The following is a 23,379-nucleotide window of genomic DNA, read 5'->3' as shown; positions in this document are numbered from 1 at the left end:
TTGTCGCCCAAGGACCAAAAATTCTTGAATTTTTACCCATGCTTTTTTGTAGTGATAAACCTCAATACAGATGACAACTTCTGAAAAATGCACTGCAATATGTCCATGAGCATTTGCTACAATAATGTTCCTTTAGGCACATGCTTCATATCAAGTAATTGTATAGCATCATTATTTTTCGTGGAACCTTCATATCAAGCAAATTGTATAGTATCATTATTTTTTATGGAATATTTATTAGGAGATGGAATGAAAGTTTTACCGAAGTCCTAAAATGTTTTTAATGTTTGGTTGTAAAGATGGTATTAACACTAACATGTTAAACTTTACGGTGTACATCGTTCTTTTTAATTATCCGCGCATCGCGCGGGTACTAATACTAGTGTAATAATTATACAGATTACAAGAATCAATAAATGACTAATTTTTTTTGCCAATTAGTAATTTAACTACACCATGTGCATCTTATTTATGTTACATAGCAAAATTATTAAGTTTAGCAAGTTATTTTCTCTTCTGAAGGTGTCTAGTTGATCCCTAAAAGGTCATTATCCTATGTGAATATAAGATGCTTTATGCACGGGCTGTCTTTTACGTTTCTGAAAAAGAAAGTCTTCTTGCCTATAAATAGATTTCTTCTGTATTGGATGAATCAAGAAAGTTTAAAGAATTTCTCACCCTCAATAAAAGAAGTCTTCCCCTCCTCTCTTCTCTTCTCTTCTGATCTTTTCCAACAATTTGATTTCATGGAGGGGAAAAAGCAGCAGGTTGATGACCCTCAAAAAATTCTGATGATTCCAATGATAGCACATGGTCATGTAACTCCATTTTTTGAACTTGCCAAAAAGCTGTCCAAAGCCAACTTCCACATCTATCTTTGTTCCACTTCTGCCGTCCTTAGTTTCCTCAAGCAAAGTCAAGAAAAATACTTCTCAGATGCTTCAAACACTAATATCGAACTCATAGAACTTCACTTGCCATCTATGCCCGATCTTCCTTCACACTACCAGAGCACCAAAGGTCTTCCTTCACTCTATCCACCTCTTTTCACGGCCTATAAAATGGCTGGCGAAAGCTTTTCCAACATAGTCGACAATCTTAACCCTGATTTGATCATAGAAGATTTCTTTCAGGCATGGGCTCCAGATATTGCTTTATCAAAAAATATTCCTATTGTTAGTTTCTCAGTTGTTAGTGCAGCATCCTATTCTTTTATGTATCATATTTATTTGAGTGATGGTGCTACTGATGATTACCCTTTCCCAGAAATATGTCTCTCTAACAATGAGATAGAAATAGGACTGATTTCAAAGCCTACTGGATCGTCTATAACAGTATTTTTGGAAAAAATCCTCGTCTATAGTGCACGCAAAAAGTCTTGTGACATCGTTTTGATCAACAATTGGAAGGAAACTGAGGTTAAATATATGACGTACCTGTCCTCTATAATCAATAAGAAGACTTTAAGTGTCGGTCCACTCATAGGGCAAACTGATGAAAGCACTCAGGATGATCAGGATTCCGACATCATAGAATGGCTCGACAAGAAAGATCGATTTTCAACTGTCTATGCAGTATTTGGAAGTGAAAACGTCTGGTCAAAGGAAAATATTCAAGAGATTGCTCATGGAATTGAGCTAAGCAATGTAAACTTTTTATGGGTACTTAGGTTTCCAGGGAGCGAAGTCGAACAAGTTTTACCTGAGGGGTTTCTGAATAGAGTTAAGGAGAGAGGAATGGTTGTTTCAAGATGGGTACCTCATGCCAAAATTATGGGACACACAAGTATTGGCGGATTCTTGAATCATTGTGGTTGGAATTCTACAGTTGAGTGTATACATTTTGGGGTTCCGCTTATAGCCATGCCATTTAATGTGGATCAGTTTATTACTGCAAATTATGCAATTGAGCTTGGCATGGCATTGAAAGTTCAGAGAGATGAAAAAGGAGGGCTAAAAAGAGAGGAGATAGCAAAAGCCATAAGAAATGTTATAATGGAGAAGAAGATGGGAGAAGAACTGAGGGAGAAATCAAAGGAATTGAGTGAGAAAATAAGAATAAAGGAAGAAAAAGAGATTGACCAAGAAGTTGTGGAGGAACTGCGGAACCTTTGTTTGATGAATAAGAAAGAGAAAAGTATTTAAATATCTGTTTGATGTTTTAGTTCATATCTTCTATCTGAAAGAATATGTTCAATGATTTCAAATTAATCCAATTAATTATCTGAAATAAATTGGTTTCGTCAGCAGTTAGTCTTATTACGAAGAATTCATTTGTATGGTTTCCAAACTATTTGCTCCTGAAAGGTTTGGAGAGTGAGTTTCCTTCTTCTCATCTTGTGTTTATCTGTTTCATCTTTGACGATATGCTAGATATTTGTGTTTTCACTTAGTAATATCTTTGGTGCACATAAATTTTAATATATCAGGCACTTTTTGAGAAAATTCTTTAATGAATTAGACTTTCTATTAGATTTGTATTACTCCCTCCGTTTTATATTATATGAGGTAATTTAACTTGGTACGGAGTTTAAGAAAAAATAAGAAGACTTTTGAAACTTGTGGTCTTAAACGCTTAAGAGGTAAAAAGTTTGTAGGGTCGTGACATTTGTGTGGCTATAAGAGCTTCTCATTAAGGTAAATGGGTAAAATGAAAGAGTTTAAAGTTGAATTATTTTCAAATTTAGAAATGTGTCATTTATTTTGGAACAGACTAAAAAATAAATTATCTCATTTAATATGAAACAGATGGAGTATTGTCTTTGAGTTTAATTCTTGCTACGGCGGGTGGTGACGAATTTTAAAATTCTTTCGCGTGGTCACGGATGGTGAAAAGGAGCGTGACGGCGGACGCATATGATTAACTATTGATCTATGATTTCACAATATGAATCGATTTACACGCGACTCAACTATTTTATGAGTACCTCCTGCCTTCTACTCATACAAATATTAAATTACTCTATTCTACAAAAATTCAACAGATAAGCAGATAAAATTCACGCTTTTGACGCTAGCTGTTGAAATTTGAATTCGTTTCTGTGAATTCTTATTCCACTGACAGTTAGGTCACACATGTTTTGCTCTAAATTTTTATGGAGAAGAAATCTCAAAAACAAAACGGTACATGTCTTTTGAGTGTGCTACCATCAGGTCCATAGGAAACGACCTATAGACAAATACTTATTACTTCGCTAGGTCACACATATTTTGCTCTAATTTTCTATGGAGAAGAAATCTCAAAAACAAAAAGGTACATGTCTTTTGAGTGTGCTACCATCAGGTCCATAGGAAACGGCCTACAGACTAATACTGATTACTTCGCCATGATTAATATTGCTTTTTGGTGTTTCGGATTCATTTTTTGGTATTTCAGTGTTATGCAATATGACTATATCCACTTTTTCGTATGTATTAGTATATGTTGATTTTGTACAAAATAATTGACGAACTCTGATTGGCCTGAAATTCTGTAGGTCCGTAGGAAACAGTCTAGTGACCAATACTCATGCTTTTCCATGACTTTCGAGTTTCTTTTATGGCGTTCCAAGGTTATGTAACACGAATTTATGATTATATTCACTTACATGTTGATTTTGTAGAATTATTTTGATGAATTCTGATTGACCTAAAATTTTGTAGGTCCACGAGAAATGGCCTAGTGAATAATACTCATTGTTTCGCCATGACTTTCGAGTTTTATTTATGGAGTTTCGAGGTTATGTAACACGAATTTATGATTATATTCAATTTTGTGTATATTAGCACATGCTGATTTTGTAGAATTATTTTGACGGACTTTGATTAACGTGAAATTTTGTAGGTCCATAGGACATGACCTAATGACCAATACTCATTGCTTCGTCATGACTTTAGAGTTCATTCTGGCATTTTGAGGTAATGCAACATGATTTATTGATTATATGCACTTTTTACGGGCTCTAATTGGCCATAAATTTTATAGGTCCATATGAAACAACATAGTGACCAATACTCATTACTTCGTCATGACTTTCGAGTTTATTTTATGGCATTTCGAGGTCATGCAATACGTATTTGTGATTATATCCACTTTTTTTATGTGTATTAGTACAACTGATTATATAAAGTTTTTTCGACGGGCTACAATTGGCCTGAAATTTCTTAGGTCTATAGGAAACAACCTAGAGACCAATAGTCATGCCTTTGCCATGACTAACGTTGCGTTTTGGCATTTTGGGTTCATTTTTTGGTGCTTCGAGATCATAAATACAAATTTATAACTATATCTACCTTTCTTTTGAATTAGTACATGTTGATTTTGTTGAATTTTTTTGACTGATTCTAATTGTCCTGAAATTTTATAGGTCTATAGGAAATGGCCTAATAGCAAATACTCATTACTTTTTCATGACTTTCAAGTTCATTTTATGGGGTTTCGAGGTCATGCAACACGAATTTATGATAATATCCTCTTTTTTGTATGTATTAGTATATGCTAATTTTGTAAAAGAAAAATCGACAGATTTTGATTGGCCTAAAATTTTGTAGGTCCATTGTAAATTCCTAGTGACTAATATTCACTGCTTCATCATTACTTTCGTGTTTATTTATGGCATTTCGAGGTTATGCAACACGAATTTATAATTATATCCATTTTTTGTGTGTATTAGAACATACATATTTTGTAGAAATTTTTTGACGGGCTTTGATTTGCTTGAAATTTCTTAGGTCCCGTTGGAAATGACCTACTGAACAATACCGATTACTTCGCCATGACTAATGTTGCTTTTTCGCATTTCAAGTTCGTTTTTTGGTGTTTCGGGGTCATGGAAAACGGATTTATGACTATATACATTTTTTCGTGTGTATTAGTACATGTTAATTTTGTAGAATTTTTTTTGACGGATTTTGATTGGCCTGAAATTTTGTAGATCCATAAAAATGGCCTATTGACCAATACTCATTGCTTTTCCGTGGCTTTCGAGTTTATTTTTTGGGCTTCAAGGTCAAGCAAAACAAATTTATGATTATATCCATTTTCTCTATTTATAAATACATACTGATTTTGTAGAAGTTTTTTGATGTACTCTGGTCGATGTGAAATTTCGTAGGTCCATTGAAAATGGCCTGGTGACCACTACTCATTGCTTTGCCATAACATCCGAATTTATTTTATGAGGTTTCAAGGTCATGCAACATGAATTTATGATTATCTCAAATTTTTTGTATGTTAATGTACATGTTGAGCTTGTAGATTATTTTGACGGACTCTAATTGGGATTAAATTTCGTAGGTCCATAAAAAATGGCCTATAGGAACAATAGTCACTATCCCAACATGAGCAGTACTAATGTTTTGGCATTTTAGGGCCATAAAGTTGGAATTCCACCCAATTCACACATTTTTGTATGCTATAGCCCACGTCTCCTGCATAAGCCTGGTCTACCGGACCCAGATAGCCAACAAATTTGCGGGCTTATCAAAAATAACATAAGGAACAATAGTCACCATCTCGCCATGACCGTTACGTATTTTTGGCATTTTACGGCCATAAAACTGGAATTCCGCCCGAGTCCAAGATTTGTATATAGCCCACGCCTCTTGCATGGGATCGGGCCATCGGACACGGATCACCTAATATTTTTTTGGCCCATAAAAAATGATGTATGGAATAATAGTCACCGTTTCGCCATGGTCGTTACTCATTTGTTGGCATTTTAGGTCCATAAAACTAGAATTCTGCCCGATTCTCTACGCCTCCTGCATGGGCTCGGGTGACCAGACCTGGATCGTCTAAAGAATTTTTGACCATAAAAAATGACCTAAGGAACAATAGTCACCGCCTCACCATGATCATTACTCATTATTTGGCGTATTATGGCCTAAAACTGAAATTACATCCGATTTCTAAATTTTTGTATGTTATAGCTCACACCTCTTGCATGGGCCCGAGCCACCAGACCGGGATCGCCTAACATTTTGCCGGCATATAAAAAAACCTAAGGGAAAATACCTTGCTATGACCATTATTCATTTTTAGCATTTTAAGGTCATAAACTTGAATTCCGCCCGATTTTAAGATTTTCATGTGTTATAACCCACGCCTTCTGCTTGGGCCAAGGCCACAGGACCCGAATCGACTAAAATTTTGTCGGCCCATCAAAACCGACATATGGAACAATAATCACCGCCTCTCCATGACCGTTACTTGTTTATTGGCATTTTAGGACCATAAAATTGGAATTACGATCGATTCTCAGATTTTGGTGTGCTAGAGCCCACGCCTCTTGCATGGGCCCAGGTGATCGGACCCCGATCAACTATAATTTTGACGGCCCATCAAAAATGACCTAAGGAACAATACTCACCACCTCTCCATGAACGTTACTCTTTCTTGGCATATTAGGGCCATAAAACTAGAATTTCGCTCGTTTCCCAGATTTTCTTTTTCTATAGCCCATGCCTCCTACATGTGCCAGGGCCAGCAGATAGCCTAAAATTTTTCGGCCCATTAAAAATGACCTAAGGAACAATAATCACCATATAGCCATGCAGGTTATGCATTTTTGGCATTTAAGAAACATAAACTGGAATTCCGCGTGATTCCCAAATTTTCGTGTGTTATAGCTCATGCCTCCTGTATGGGCTCAAGCTGTCGGAGATGGCGTTTTACGACCATAAAACTAGAATTCCATCGAATTTCCGGATTTTCGTGTGCTATATCACACGCCTTCAGTATGGGCCCAGGCCCCTCGAACTGGATCGCCTGAAAGTTTTCCAGGTTATCAAAAATGACCTAAGGAACCATAATCACTGCCAGCCATTACTGTTCCTCCTTTTTATGCATTTTACGGCCATAAAACTCGAATTTCGTCAGATTCACAAATTATCGTATGTTATAGCTCATGCCTTCCACATGGGCCAGTACCCCTGGACCCATTTCGCCTAAAAATGGGCCATCATAAATGACCTAAGAAACCTTAATCACCACCACGCCATGAACGTTCATCATTTTTTGGCATTTTACGACCTTGAAACTAGAATTCCTCCCGATTCTAAGATTTTCTTATGTTATAGCCCACGCCTTCCACATTGGCCCGGGACCCCGGACCTGGATCGCCCAAAGTTTTTTCGGACCATTAAAAATGACCTAAGGAACCATAGTCACCACTCTGCCATGACCATTCCTCATTTTTGGCGTTTTACGGTCATAAAACTGAAATTCCGCCCGATTTCCAGATTTTCATGTTCTATAGCCCATGTCTTCCGCATGGTCCCGATCCCCCGGACCCGGATCACCTAAAGTTTTTAAAGACCATAAAAATTGACCTAATAAACCATAGTCAACGCCTTGCCATGACCACTCCTCATTTTTTGGCGTTTTACGGCCATAAAACTGTAATTCCACCAGATTCTTAGATTTTCATGTGCTATAGCCCACGCCTTCCGCATGGGCCCTGGCCCCAGACCCGGATCGCCAAAAAACAAATTGGGCCATTAAAAATGACCTAAGGAACCATAGTCACTGCTCCTCTATGACCATTCCTCATTTTTTGGTATTTTACAATCATAAAACTAGAATTTCGTCCAATTTTTAGATTTTGATGTGCTATAGCCCATGCCTTCCGCATGCGCCCGGGCCCTCTGACCCGGATCGCCAAAACTTTTTTCGGGCCATCAAAAATGACCTACGGAACCTTAGTCACCGTCCCGCCATAACAATTCCTCATTTTTTGGTATTTTACGGCCATAAAACTAGAATTCAGTCCGATTTCCAAATTTGTGTGCTATAGCCCACACCTTTCGAATGAGCCCGGGCCTCTGGACCCGGATCGATAAAAAAAAATTTGGGCAATCAAAAAGACCAAAAAACTGTAGTCACAACCCTTCCATGACCTTTCCTCGTTTTTTGACGTTTTATGGTCATAGAACTAGAATTCCGACTGATTCTCACACCTTCCGCAAATACCCTGGTCCCTGGACTCAGACCGCCTAAAATTTTTCTGGACCATTATAAACTATTTAAGGAACCATAGTCACTGTCCTGCCATGACCGTTCCTCATTTTATTGGCGTTTTATAGCCATAAAACTGGAATTTCCTCTAATTCCCAAATTTCCGTATGCTATAGCACATACCTTCCGCATTGGCCCGAACCCCTGGACCTGAATCACCTTAAACAAATTTGGGTAAGAAAAAATAACGTAAGTAAATATAGTTATCGGCCCTTCCATGACCATTCTTGTTTTTCAGCATTTTACGTCCATTAAATTGGAATTCTACTCGATTCCCAAATTCGTGTGCTATATCCCACACCTTTCGCATGAGCCAGGGCCACCGGACTCGGATCGCCTAAAAATTTTTCGGCAATCAAAAATAACTATGGAAGCATAGTCATTACCCTTCCATGACCTTTCCTCATTTTTTTGTATTTTATGGCCATAAAACTTGAATTCCGACCGATTCCCAGATTTTTCTATGTTATAGCACACGCCTTCCGCATGGGCCTGGGTCCTCGAATCCGGATCGCCTAAAAACTTTTATGACCATTAAAAACGATCTAAGGAACAATAGTCACCGTTCTGCCATGACCATTCCTCATTTTTTGGTGTTTTACGGCCATAAAGCTGGAATTCCGTCTAATTCAAAAAAAATGTGTGATATAGCCCATGCCTTCTGCATGGGCCCGGAAACTAGACCTGGATCACCTAAAAATATTTCGGGATATAAAAAATGACGTAAGGAAAGGTAGTCACTGCCCCTCCATGATTGTTCCTCGTTTTTTGGCATTTTACGGCCTTAAAACTGCAATTCCGCCCAATTCCTAAATTTTTGTGTACTATAATCCATGCCTTTCGCATGGGGCCTAGCCCCCGGACCCGTATCGCCTAAAAAAGTCTAGCCATCAAAAAGGACCTAAATAATCATAGTCGTCGCCCTGCCATGACCGTTCTTCATTCTTTATCGTTTTGCGGCCATAAAACAGGAATTCCACCATATTTTTAAAATTTCGTGTGTTATAGCTCACGCCTTTCACGTGGACCCAGGCCCTTGGACTCAAATCGCCTAAAAAAAATTCAGGCCATCAAAACGAATTAAGGAACCATAGTCACCAGCCCGCCATGACTAGTCCTCGTTTTTTGGTGTTTTACGGCCATAAAACTAGAATTTTCCCCGATTCTAAGATTTTTGTGGCTATAGCCCACGCCTTCTACATAGGCCTAGGCCTCCGGACCCAAATCACCTAAAAAATTTCCGGACCATCAAATACGATCTAAGGAACCATATTCACCGCCCCGCCATGATTGTTCATCATTTTTTGGCATTTTACGACCGTAAAACTAGAATTACACCTCATTCCAGATTTTCGTGTGTTATAGCCCACGCCTTCCGCATGGGCCCAGGCCCCCGGATTGAGATCGCCTAAAATTTTACCAAGCCATCAAAAATGAACTAAGGAACCATAGTCGTCGCCCCGCCATGAATGTTCCTTATTTTTTAGCGTTTTACGATCATAAAATTGAAATTCCCTCTGATTTCCAGATTTTTGTGTGCTATATCGCACTCCTTTAGTATGGGCCCGGGCCCTTGGAATCGGATCACCTAAAATTTTTCCAGTTCATCAAAAATGCCCTAAGGAACCATAATCACTGCTCAGACATTACTATTCCTCCTTTTTATGCATTTTACGGTCATAAACCTGGAATTTCGCAAGTTTCACAAATTATCGTATGCTAGCCCATGCCTTCCACATGGGCCCGTGCACTTGGACTCCTCTCGCCTAAAAAATTTCGGGCCATCATAAACAACCTAAGAAACCATAGTTACCACCACGCAATGAACGTTCCTCGTTTTTTGGTATTTTACAGCCATGAAACTAGAATTCCACTCGATTTTGAGATTTTCTTGTATTATAGCCCACGCCTTCCGCATTGGCCCGGGCCCCCAGACCTAGATCGCCCAAAGTTTTTTCGGACCATCAAAAATAACCTAAGGAACCATAATCACAGCCCGACATGACCAGTCCTCATTTTTTGTGTTTTACGGCCATAAAACTCGAATTCCGCCCGATTCCGAGATTTTTGTGTTCTATAGCCCACGCCTTCCGCATGGGCCTAAGCCCCCCGGACACGGATCACCTAAATATTTTTAATACCACCAAAAATGACCTAAGAAACCATAGTCACTGCCCTTCCATGACCGTTCCTCATTTTTTGGCATTTTACGGCCATAAAAGTGGAATTCCACCAGATTCTTAGATTTTCATGTGCTATAGCTCACGCCTTCCACATGAGCCCTAGCCCCAGACCCGGATCGCCAAAATATTTTCCGGTCCATTAAAAATGACCTAAGGAACCATAGTCACTTTCCCGCCATGATCGTTCCTCATTTTTTGATATTTTATGGCCATAAAACTAGAATTCCGTCCGATTCTTAGATTTTGGTGTGCTATAGCCCATGCCTTTCGCATGCGCCCGGTCCCTCTGACTCGGATCGACTAAAAAACTTTTAAGGCCATCAAAAACAACCTAAGGAATCTTAGTCACCATCTCGCCATGACCATTCCTCATTTTTTGGTATTTTACGGCCATAAAAATGCAATTCCGTTCGATTCCCAAATTTATGTGCTATAGCCCACACCTTTCGCATGAGCCCGGGCCCCCGGACCCGGATCGCTAAATAATTTTTTTGGGAAATAAAAAAGACCAAAGGAACTATAGTCACATTCTTCCATGACCTTTCCTCAGTTTTGACGTTTTACGGCCATAGATCTGGAATTTCGATCGATTCCTAGATATTTATGTGTTGCAGCTCACGCCTTCCGCATAGACTCGGGTCCCCAGACTCGGATCTCCTAAAAATTTTACAGACCATTAAAAATGATCTAAGGAACCATAGTCACTGCCCTATCATGATCGTTCCTCATTTTTTGGCGTTTTACGGCCATAAAACTAGAATTTAGTATGATTCCCAAATTTTCGTATGTTATGGGTCCGGGACCCTGGACTTGAATCACCTAAAAATAATTTGGGCAAGAAAAAATGACGTAAGTAAACATAGTCACTGCCCCGCCATGATCGTTCCTCTTTTTTGGCGTTTTACGGCCTTAAAACTGGAATTCTGTCCGATTCTTAGATTTTTATGTTGTAACCCAAACCTCCCTCGTGGGGCTGTGCCCCAGGACCCGGATTGCCTAAAAGCTTTTGGGCCATAAAAAAGGACCTAAAGAACCATAGTCGTCGCCCCTCCATGAACGTTCCTCATTTTTGGTCGTTTTACGGTCATAAAGCTGGAATTTTGCCCAATTATTAGATTTTTGTGTTCAATAGCACATGCCTTTCGCATGGGCCTACACCCCTGGACTCAAATCGCCTATAAAAAATTCGGGCCATCAAAAACAACTTAAGGAACAATAATCAACACCCTGCCATGACCGCTCCTCATTGTTTGGCGTTTTACGGCTATAAAACTGAAATTTCGCCCGATTCCAAGATTTTTGTGTGCTATAGCCCACACCTTCCACATAGGCCCAGGCCCCCGAACCTGGATTGCCTAAAAAAATTTCGGGCATTTAAAAATGACCTAAGGAACAATAGTCACCACCCCGCCATGATCGTTCCTCGAGTTTTGGCATTTTATGACCGTAAAACTTGAATTATGCTTAATTCTTAGATTTCGTGTGTCCACACCTTCCGCATGGGCCCTAGCCCCCAAAACTGGATCGCCTAAAAAAAATTCAGGTCATCAAAAATGCCTTAAGGAACGATATTCACCACCTCACCATGACCATTCCTCCTTTTTTGGCGTTTTATGGCCATAAAACTGGAATTTCTCCGCATTCACAAATTTTTGTGTGTTATAGCCCACGCCTTCCACATGGGCACGTACCCCTGGACTTGGATCGCCTAAAAAAAATTTGGTCCATCATAAACGACCTAAGAAACCGTAGTCAATACCCCCGCCATGAGCGTTCCTCGTTTTTTAGCGTTTTACGACCATGAAACTGGAATTTCGTCCGATTCTGATATTTTCGTGTGTTATAGCCACGACTTTTGCATGGGCCGGGCCCTCGGACCCGGATTGCCTAAAATTATTTCGGGCCATTGAAAATGACTTAAGGGACCATAGTCACCGTCTGCCATGATCGTTCCTCATTTTATGGCGTTTTACGGTCAAAAAACTAGAATTCCGCCCAATTCCTAGATTTTCGTATGCCATAGCCCATGCCTTCCACATGGGCCAGGGCCCCTAGATCCGGATCACCTAAAAAAAAATTGGACCATCAAAAATGATCTAAAGAACCATAGTCACCGCTCAGCCATGACTATTCCTCATTTTTTGGCGTTTTACGACCATAAAACTGGAATTTCATCGGATTCTCAGATGTTCGAATGATATAGCCCATGCTTTCCACACGGGCCCCAGACCTGGATCGCCAAAATCTTTTCTAGGCCATCAGAAAGTACCTAAGGAACTATAGACACCGTCGCGCCATGACCGTTCCTCGTTTTTGCCATTTTATAACCATAAAACTAGAATTTCGTCTAATTCTCAGATTTTCCTGTGCTATAGCATATGCCTTCCGCATGGGCCTGGGCTCCGATCACCTTAAAAAATTGTGGGCAACATAAAATGACCTAAGAAAACGTAGTCACCGCCCAGCCATGATCGTTTCTCATTTTTTGGCCTTTTACGGCCTTAAAAATGGAATTCCGCCCGATTCCTAGATTTTTGTGTGTTATAACCTTAGACTTCCGCATGGGCCAGAGCCTCCCGACCCGGATCGCATCAAAAAAATTTGGGCCATCAAAAAGGACCTAAGGAAACATAGTCATTGCCCCGCCATGATCGTTCCTCGTATTTGTCAGTTTATGGTCTTAAACCGAGAATTTTTCCCGATTTTTAAATTTTTGTGTGCTATGCCCACGCCTTCCTCACGGCCCGGGCCCCTGGACTTAGATCGCCTACACTTTTTCAGGCCATCAAAAATGACTTTAGGAACCATAGTTACCACCTCGCCATGAATGTTTCTCGCTTTTTGCCATTTTACGGTCATAAAACTAGAATTCTGCCCGATTCCTGGATTTTTGTATGCTATAGCCCATGCCTTCTGCATGGGCCCGGACTCCCGGACCCGGATCATCTAATATTATTTTTGGCTATCACAAATGACCTAAGGAACCATAGTCACCATGACTGTTCCTCGTTTTTGGCGTTTTATGGCCATTAAACTGGAATTCCTCCTGATTTCCATATTTATGTGTGTTATAGCACGTCTTCCGCATGAGCCCGGGCCCGTAGATCTGGATCGCTTAAAAAAAATTGGACCATCAAAAACGACCTAAGAAACTATAGTCACCGCCCCGCCATAATTATTTCTCGTTTTTTGACGTTTTATGACCATAAAACTTGAATTTCGTCGGATTCCTAGATTTTCATATGTCGCCCACGGCTTTCGCATGGGCCCGGCCCCCCGTACTCGGATCGCCTAAAAACTTTTTTCTCCATCAAAAATAACCTAAGGAACCATAGACACTGCCCTGCTATGATTTTTCCTCATTTTGTTTTACGTTTTACGATCATAAAACTGGAATTCTGCTTGATTCCCAAATATTCGTTTGCTACAACCTACGTGTCACCTTCCGCATGGGCTAGGGACCCTAGACTGGGATTGCCTAAAAAATTTCAAGCCATCAAAAATGACCTAAAGAACCATTGTCGCCGCCCTGCCGTGATTGTTCCTCGTTTTGGTGTTTTACGGCGATAAAATTTGAATTCCGCCCAATTCCTAGATTTTTGTATGTTGTCCACACCTTTCGCATGGGACCGCCCCCCCATACTCAGATCCTTAAAATTTTTCTGTGCCATCAATAATAACCTAAGGAACCATACTCACCGCCCCGCCACGATTGTTCCACGTTTTTTGGCGTTTTACGATCATAAAACTGGAATTTTGTTTTATTCTCATATATTCGTGTGCTACAGCCCACACATCTCCTTCTATATGGGCCCGAGCCCCTAGACCGGGATCGCCTAAAAAAATTCTAGGCAATCAAAAATTACCTAAAGAACCATAGTCACCGCCCCGCCAAGATTGTTCCTCATTTTTGGCATTTTACGGCAATAAATTCCCAAATTTTCGTGTGTTATAGTCTACATCTTCCGCATGGGCATGGTTCCACAGATCCAGATCGCCTAAAAAAATTTCGGGCCATCACAAACGTTCTAAGGAAACATAGTCACCACCACGCCATGATCGTTCCTTGTTTTATGGTGTTTTTAGGTCATAAAACTAGAATTCTGCCAGATTTTTAGATTTTCGTGTGCCCACGCCTTCCACATGGCCCGGGCTCCCAGACTCGGATCGTCTAAAAAAATTTCGGACATATAAAAATAACCTAAGGAGCCATAGTCACCGCCCCCATGATTGTTCCTTATTTTTTGGCGTTTTATGGCCATAAAACTGGAATTCTGCCTGATTCCCAGATTTTTGTGTGCTAGCCCACGTCTTCTGCATGGGCCGGAGCCCTCAGACCTAGATCGCCTAAAATATTCGGGCTATCGAAAACGATCTAAGGAACCATAGTCACCATGCCGCCATGACCATTTCTCATTTTTTGGCATTTTACGACCATTAAACTGGAATTCCGTCCGATTCCGAGATTCGTGTGCTATAGCCCACACCTTCCGCATGGCCCCGGGCCCCCGGACCCGGATCGCCTAAAAATATTTTAGGCAAACAAATATCTAAGTAACCATAGTCACTTCACTTCCATGACCTTTCCTCGCTTTTTGGTGTTTTATGACCATAAAACTGGAATTCCGACCGATTCCCAGATTTTTCTGAGCTATAGCCCATGCCTCTGCATGGGTCCGAGTCACCAAACCCTAATCGCCTAAAAATATTTTGGACCATAAAAATTACCTAAGGAACCATAGTCACCGCACCGGCAAGACCATTCCTCATTTTTGACATTTTACACCCATAAAACTGGAATTCCGTTCGATTCCCAAATTTTCGTGTGCCTAGTCCTCACCTTCCGCATAGTCTCGGGCCCCCAAACCCATATTGTCTAAAAAGTTTCTGGCTTATTAAAAACGACCTAAGGAACACTAGTTATCACCCTGCCATGGCTGTACCTCATTGTTTTTTGCATTTTACGGCCATAAAACAGGAATTATGCCTTATTCAAAGATTTTCTTGAGCTATAACCCTAGCTTTGTGCATGGGCCCAGGCACCTGAACCCAGGTCGCTTAAAAGTTTTTCGGGGCATCAGAAACAACCTAAGTAACCATAGTCACCACCCCCATGACCATTCCTCATTTTTTGGTATTTTACAGCCATAAAAATGAAATTTCGCTCGATTCCCAAATTTTTGTGAGTTATAGCCCATGTTTTCCGCATGGTCCTGGGTTCCCAAACCCGGATCGACTATAATTTTTCGAGCCAACAAAAATAACCTAAGGAACTATAGTCAATGCACCGCCATGACCGTTCACCAATTCCCAAATTTTCGTGTGCTATAGCCCACATCTTCCGCATGGGCCTGGTCTCTCAGACCCGGATTGCCTAAAAATTTTCCGCCCATTAAAAACAACCTAAGGAACCATAGTCACTGGCCCTCCATGATCTTTCCTCATTTTTTGGTGTGTTACGGCTATAAAACTAAAATTTTGCCCGATTCGCATATTTTCGTGTGTTATACCCCACGCCTTCTGCATGGGCCTGAGCCCCTGACCTGGATCACTTAAAAAAAATTGGACCATCAAAAATGACCTAAGGAACCAAATTAATGCCCCACCATGACCATTCTTCATTTTTTTATGGTCATATAACTGGAATTTTCCCAAGCCTTCCGTATGAGCCCGGGCCCCCATCCCAGATTACCTAAAAGAAATTTGGGCCATAAAAATGACCTAAGGAACCATAGTCACCGCTCTGCCATGACCGTTCCTTATTTTTTGGCGCTTTATGGCCATAAAGTTTATTCCGTCTGATTCCTAAATTTTTGTGTGCTATAGCACACGTCTTCCGTAGAGGCCCGAGCCCCCAGACCTAGATAACCTAAAATATTTTTCGGGCCATCAAAAATGACCTAAAGAACCATAGTCACCGCCCCGCCATGACCGTTCCTCATTTTTTGGCTTTTTACGGTCATAAAATTAGAATTCTTCCCTATTTCCAAATTTTCGTATGCTATAGCTCAAGCCTTCTGTATGGGACTGAGGCCCCAGACCTGGATCGCCTAAAAATATTTCGGGCCATCAAAAATGACCTAAGGAACCATAGTCACTGCCCTGTCATGACCATTCCTCGTTTTTTGGCGTTTTACGTCCATAAAATTGGAATTCTGCCCGATTCTCAGATTTTCGATGTGACGACCTGGCCGGTCGTCTTAAGAATTAACGCCCTCAATCCCCTATTAACTGCTTTCCCCAAGTTTATTTCTGCTAATTTGATTTGTCGGGATGTTCGGTTTTGAGTTTCGGAGAGTTTTAGGACACTTAGTCCCTAAATGAGAGCTTAAGTGTTGAAAAGTTGACCGTAGTTGGAACAGTGCGAAGACGGCCTCGGAATGGAAATCTGATGGTTCCATTAGCTCCGTTGAGTGATTCTTGGTTTAGGAGCGTGTTCAGATTGTGTTTTGGAGGTCCGTAGCTAATTTAGGCTTGAAATGCCGAAAGTTAAATTTTTGAAGTTTCCGGTTCGATAGTGAGATTTTGATCCGAGGGTCGGAATGGAATTCCGAAAGTTGGAGTAGCTTCGTAGTGTTTAATGTGACGTGTGTGCAAAATTACAGGTTATTCGGACGAGGTTTGATAGACTTTTTGATCAAAAGCGTATTTTGAGGAAATTTGGAGTTCTTAGGCTTAAATCCTTGGTTAATTCGAGGTTTCGATGTTGTTTTAAGTGTTTTAAGGATTGGTACATGTTTGAATAAGGTATTAGGTGATGTTTGTGCTTTTAATTGAGATCTCGGGGGCCTCGGGGTGATTTCGGATGGTTAACGAGAAATTGAGGAACATGTTGCAGCTGCTGTATTTTTTTTGCTGCTTCTGGTATTTTCGCATCTGCGGTTTGGGGACCGCAGATGCGGAGCTGCAGAAGCGGCGTAGAGGCTGCAGAAGCGGAATTTGGGAATTCCTCAGGAACCACAGATGCGGTGAATGTTCGCAGAAGCGCATTCGCTCCTGCTCCTAGAGTTCCACAGATGCGGAAGCTGGCATTTAAATGAAAGTCGCAGATGCGACGTAGTTTCCGCATAAGAGGGACCACAGATGCGGTCCTAGGGCTGCAAATGTGGGAATCGCTGGGCAGAACATATAAATAGTTGCCTTTTGCGATTTTGAGCCATTCTTTCACCATTTTTCATCCGGGTTTGAAGCTTTTGAGAGAGATGTTTGAGGAAAACAAAGGGGAATCGCTTGGAGGTAACATCCTTGACTTCGTAACTTGTTTTTATGTGATTAAAGACCTAATTAGTGGTGAGAAATTTGGGAAAATGGGTAATTATGGCTTGAGTTTAAGAGGCCTTTAAATGAGGTTTTGAGGGGTCATTTGGACTCCGATTTCACTGTTCTAGTTATGTATAGACTCGTGAGAGTATGAGGTTTCTGAAAATGTTAAGTTTACCCGATTCCGAGACGTGGGCCCGAGGGGCATTTTGGTCATTTTATATAATTTGGCGCATTAGCTTGGACTTTAATTGTAGAATCAGTTACTTGAAGTGTTCTTTACATTATGCAGTTAAATTGGATATATTTGGGCCATTTGGAGTCGAGTACTCGTGGCAAAGAAGTGGTGTCGAGTTGATTTTGAGCTGGTTCGAGGTAAGTGACTTGTCTAACCTTGTGTGGGGGACCTTCCCCTTAGGATATGATATATTTGATAATTGAAATGTCTTGTACGTGAGGTGACGAGCGCGTACTTGAGCTAATTGTTGAAAATCCGCTTTTTCCTTAAGTATTTCAAATGAGTTCTTTTTTCCTGTTTTATTCTACTTGTGAATTTAGCTTGTTGCTAGTTTAGAAAAGCATGTTTAGTTGACTTAATTGCCTATTTGCTTAAACTGCCTTAATTGCATTACGTGAAGCATGTTAGGCTAGAATTAATTGTTTACTTGGTACGAAATTTAGCTTAATTGGGTATTCTTGTGTAGCTGCTGTGTGTTTTTACTTTGGGACTACGGGACGACATCCAGGGAGATCCCCTGCATGTATTTATGATCTAAACTGAGGTGCGGGATACCAAGAGATCCCTGGCATGTATATTGAGGATACCAAGTGATCCTCGGGATACCAAGAGATCCCTAGCATATATTGAGGATACCAAGAGATCCTCGGGATACCGAGAGATCCCTAGCATATATTGAGGGTACCAAGAGATCCTCGGGATACCAAGGGATCCCTAGCATATATTGAGGATACCAAGAGATCATCGGGAAACCAAGAGATCCCTAGCATATATTGAGGATACCAAGAGATCCTTGGGATACCAAGAAATCCCCGGTTATCATCCTTGTTATGAGTGGTACTTCCTTGTGGTTTGCCTTCATCACTTTGTCTGTTATTGTACTCTTATTATCCTGTGTACATTCTTATTGTAGATTCTCAATTGTACTGCTTATATTATCCTATCATCTTTATATTTATATAATCTCAGTAAGGCCCTGACCTTCCTCGTCACTACCCAACCGAGGTTAGGCTTGGCACTTACTGAGTACCGTTGTGGTGTACTCATGCCTCTTCTACGCATGTTTTTCATCTGCAGATCCAGGTACCACTACTCAGGACTATATCTTTGAGAAGGCGACTGCTCTAGCGACTTTGAGGTACATCTGTTGCGTCCACAGACTAAGAAGTCCCTTTTTATTCCTGCTTTTAGTATTTACCCCTTCTGTATCTTTCTGTTCTTATTAGACCTTCCGGAGTTAGAGCTATGTAGTGTTTTTCTTAGATTGTGATTCATGGGTTTCCGGGTCTTGGATTTATGTATTCGTATTAAGAGTTAAACATGGTGTAAGCCGAGCGGCACATTTAAACACTGTTACTATTTTATTTCTGTTTTAAATTGTTTACTTCCGCAAATTTTGGTATTCTTCCGCAAATTAGGCTTACCTAGTCGTAGAGACTAGGTACCGTCACGATGATTCGCGGAGGGTGAACCGGGGTCGTGACAAGTTGGTATCAGAGCTCTAGGTTCATAGGAGTCATGGATCACAAGCCGGTTTAATAGAGTCTCGTTGATCGGTACGGAGACATCTGTACTTATCTACGAGAGGCTATGTAACTGTTAGGAAAATTCCACTTCATTTGATTTCCTTGTCGTGCAATATTTTGACATCACAATTCTAAACTTATGTCTTCTATTCTCTCACAGATGGTGAGGACACGTGCTACCCGAGATGATCAGGCACCCGCGCCCTCCACTGCAGCCGTCAGAGGCCGGGGTCGGGGTAGAGGTCAAAGACGCGCACGTGGTGCAGCCAGAGCACCTATGCAAGCTGCCGCCGAGGTACCATCAGCAGATCCAGCCGGAGTCCATGCACCTGATACGCCTACCGCTACTACTACTCCATCTCTTAAGGAGACTCTGGTATAGTTCATGAGCATGTACATCACTCTGGCTCTGGCAGGGTTGCTTCCCCTTGTTGTAGCTACATCTCAGCCCAAGGGAGGAGCACAGACTCCTGCCGCCCGCACTCTTGAGCAACGAGTGCATGTTGAGAAGGTCCCTGAGATTATTCTTGTGCCGCCTGGAGTGCCAGTTCAGCCCGAGGACATGGCAGCGACTTCCGAGGATGAGCAGTTGAGGCTTGAGAGGTTCAAGAAGTACAAGCCCCCTATATTTAGTGGTCTAGCATCGAACGATGCTCTTTAGGAGACTCTGGCACAGTTCATGAGCATGTACACCACTCTGGCTCAGGCAGGGTTGCTTCCCCTTGCTGCAGCTACATCTCAGGCCAAGGGAGGAGCACAGACTCATGCCGCCCATACTCTTGAGTAGTGAGTTCATGTTGAGAAGGTCCCTAAGATTATTCATGTGCCGCCTGTAGTGCTAGTTCAGCCCGAGGACAGAGCAGCGGCTTCTGAGGATGAGCAGTTGAGGCTTGAGAGGTTCATGAAGTACAAGCCCCCTATATTCAGTGGTCTAGCATTGGACGATGCTCTGGGATTTCTTGATGAGTGATACCGCATTCTCCGTACCATGGGTATCTCAGGATCGAGCGGGGTTTCTTTCACTACCTTCCAGCTTCGAGGAGCCGCCTATGAGTGGTGGCGCACCTATGAGTTAGACAGTCCAAATGAGGTTGCTTCACTAACTTGGGCTCAGTTTTGAGATCTATTCCTGAGGGAGCATGTTCCTCAGAGCTTCAGGGACGCATGACGCGCAGAGTTTGAGCATTTGTGCTAGGGTGCTATGATTGTTTCAGAGTATGTGGTCTGTTACACCAGTTTGGCTAGGCATGCACTGGCCTTGGTTTCTACTGTCCACGAGAGGGTTCGCCGGTTTATTGAGGGTCTTATTCCCAGTATCAGATCTAGCATAGATCATGAGTTGGAGATGGATATTTCTTATCAGCAGGTGGTGAGTATTGCGAGGAGGATTGAGGGTATGCATGCTAGGGGGAGAGAGGAGAGGGAGGCCAAGAGATCTCGAGAGTCGGGCCATTATTCTGGTGCCTGTACCCCAGCTACAAGTCGTCATGGTAGGGGTTATATGAGTCTCCCTGTTCATTCAGCTCTTCCAGTAGCCAGTAGTGCTCCAGCTCTTCCTAGGCCTCAAGAGCCTTATTATGGACCTCTGATTTCTAGCGCGCCTCTTGCGCGGGGTTCTTTCAGAGGTCAGTCCAGCAGACCTTGCCCTAGCCAGTCACAGCTGCCACATCCTCCCAGAGCTTGCTTTGAGTGTGGTGACACATGCCACGTGGTGAGGGATTGCCCTAGACTTAGGAGGAGTTCACCTCTACAGACTTCTCAGCCACAGCGTGCCCCGCAGAGTTCTCAAGCTATGATTATAGCTCCAGTTGCTACCCTACCTGCTCAGCCAACTATAGGTGGGGGTCGGGGAGGTAGAGATCACCCTCTAGGGGGAGGCTAGTCCAGATACTATGTCCTTCCTGCTCGTACCGAGGTTGTTGCCTCTGATTCTGTCATCACAGGTATTGTCATGGTTTGTCATAGAGATGCATCGGTTCTATTCGATCCAGGCTCCACTTACTCTTATGTGTCTTCTTATTTTGCTCCACATTTGGGTGTACCTCGAGATTCTTTGAGTTTCCCTGTTTATATTTCTACTCTTGTAGGAGATTCACTTGTTGTGGACCGCGTTTATCGGTCGTGTTTGGTTACTCTTCGTGGTTTTGAGACCAGAGCTGATTTGTTATTACTCAGCATGGTATATTTTGACATTATCTTGGGCATGGACTGGTTGTCGCCTCATTATTCTTGATTGTCACGCCAAAATCGTGACGCTTGCTATGCCAGGTATACTGCGTGTTGAGTGGAGGGGTACTTTAGATTACACTCCTAGTAGAGTTATTTCTTTCCTTAAGGCTTAGCGTATGGTTGAGAAGGGGTGTGATGCGTATTTAGCTTATGTGAGATATGTCAGTATTGATACCCCTTCAGTTGATTTAGTCCCAATAGTATGGGATTTTCTTGATGTATTTCCAGTTGATCCTCCAGGCATGCCGCCTGATAGAGATATTGATTTCGGCATTGATCTATTTTCGGGCACTCAGTCCATTTCTATTCTTCCGTATCGTATGGCTCCTCCTAAGTTGAAGGAGTTGAAGGATCAGTTACAGGAATTGCTTGATAAGGGTTTTATTCGGCCTAGTGTATCACCTTGGGGTGCTCCTGTCTTGTTTGTGAAGAAAAAGGATGGTTTTATGCGTATGTGTATTGATTATCGCCAGTTGAACAAGGTTACAGTGAAGAACCATTATCCTTTGCCTCGTATTGATGATCTGTTTGACCAGCTTTAGGGAGCAAGGGTGTTTCCTAAGATTGATTTGCGCTCAGGTTACCGTCAATTGAAAATTCGGGAGCTAGATATCCCGAAGACTGCTTTCAGGACTCGGTATGGTCATTATGAGTTCCTTGTTATGTCATTTGGGCTGACTAATGCCCCGGCAGCCTTTATGCATTTGATGCATAGTGTGTTCCGGCCGTATCTTGACTCGTTCGTCATTATCTTTATTGATGATATTCTGTTGTATTCCGGAGTCGGGAAGATTATGAGCAGCACCTGAGATCTGTGCTTCAGACTTTGAGAGATAAAAAGTTATATGCTAAGTTCTCGAAATGTGAGTTTTGGTTGGATTCAGTGGCATTCTTAGGCCACGTGGTATCGAGCGAGGGTATTCAAGTGGATCCGAAGAAGATAGAGGCCATGCAGAGTTGGCCCAGACCATCCTCGGCTACAAAGATCTGCAGTTTACTTGGTTTGGCGGGTTACTACCGTCGTTTTGTGGAGGGGTTTTCATCGATTGCGGCCCCTATGACCAGGTTGACCCAGAAGGGTGCTCCATTTTAGTGGATGGAGGAGTGTGAGGCGAGCTTCCAGAAGCTCAAGACAGCTTTGACCACAACCCCAGTTTTGATATTGCCTATAGGTTCGGGGTCTTATACAGTTTATTATGATGCCTTGAAGATTGGCCTCGGAGCGGTGTTGATGCAGGATGGTAGGGTGATTACCTACGCATCCAAACAGTTGAAGATTCATGAGAAGAACTACCATGTTCACGACCTTGAGTTAGCTTCCAATGTTCATGCCCTGAAGATTTGGCTCCATTATTTATACGGGGTTCCCTGTGAGATTTATACTGACCATCGGAGCTTACAGCATTTGTTCAAGCAAAAGGATCTAAATTTGCACCAGAGGAGGTGGTTGGAGTTGCTGAAGGATTATGACATCACTATTTTGTATCACCCGGGCAAGGCCAATGTAGTTGTTGATGCCTTGAGTCGCCGGGCAGAGAGTTTGGGGAGTTTGGCATATTTTCCAGCATCGAAGAGGCCTATGGCGATGAATGTTCAGGCCTTAGCCAGACAGTTTGTGAGATTTGATCTTTCGCAGCCCATTTGGGTTCTAGCTTACGTGGTTTCTCGGTCTTCCTTATTTGATCGTATCAGGGAGCGGTAGTATGATGACCCTCATATGCTTGTCCTCAAGGACAAGGTTAAGCACGGTGATGCCAGAAATGTGACTATTGGTGATGATGGGGTATTGAGGATGCAGGGTCGGATTTGTGTACCCAATGTTGATGGGCTTCGAGAGTTGATTCTGGAGAGGCCCATAGTTCGCGGTATTCCATCTATCCGGGTACCGCGAATATGTATCAGGATTTGAGGCAGCACTATTGGTGAAGGTGGATGAAGAAAGATATAG

At 42.0% G+C, this 23,379-nt stretch overlaps 1 protein-coding gene across 1 annotated transcript; it reads left to right on the top strand.

Annotated features, from left to right (window-relative positions):
- Nucleotides 1–644: 644 nt before the first annotated feature.
- Nucleotides 645–2,245, top strand: LOC107831394 (UDP-glucosyltransferase 29-like). Its single transcript, XM_016659157.2, has one exon. It carries the CDS (start codon nt 648–650, stop codon nt 2,142–2,144), a length of 1,497 nt encoding a protein of 498 aa, XP_016514643.2. The 5' UTR covers nt 645–647; the 3' UTR covers nt 2,145–2,245.
- The last annotated feature ends 21,134 nt before the right edge of the window (nt 2,246–23,379 follow it).

The sequence above is a fragment of the Nicotiana tabacum genome, chromosome 5 (genome assembly GCF_000715075.1).
Source record: "Nicotiana tabacum cultivar K326 chromosome 5, ASM71507v2, whole genome shotgun sequence".
NCBI lineage: Eukaryota > Viridiplantae > Streptophyta > Magnoliopsida > Solanales > Solanaceae > Nicotiana > Nicotiana tabacum.
Note: the sequence above shows the minus strand (reverse complement) of the source record. Positions and strands in the feature narration are given on the sequence as shown.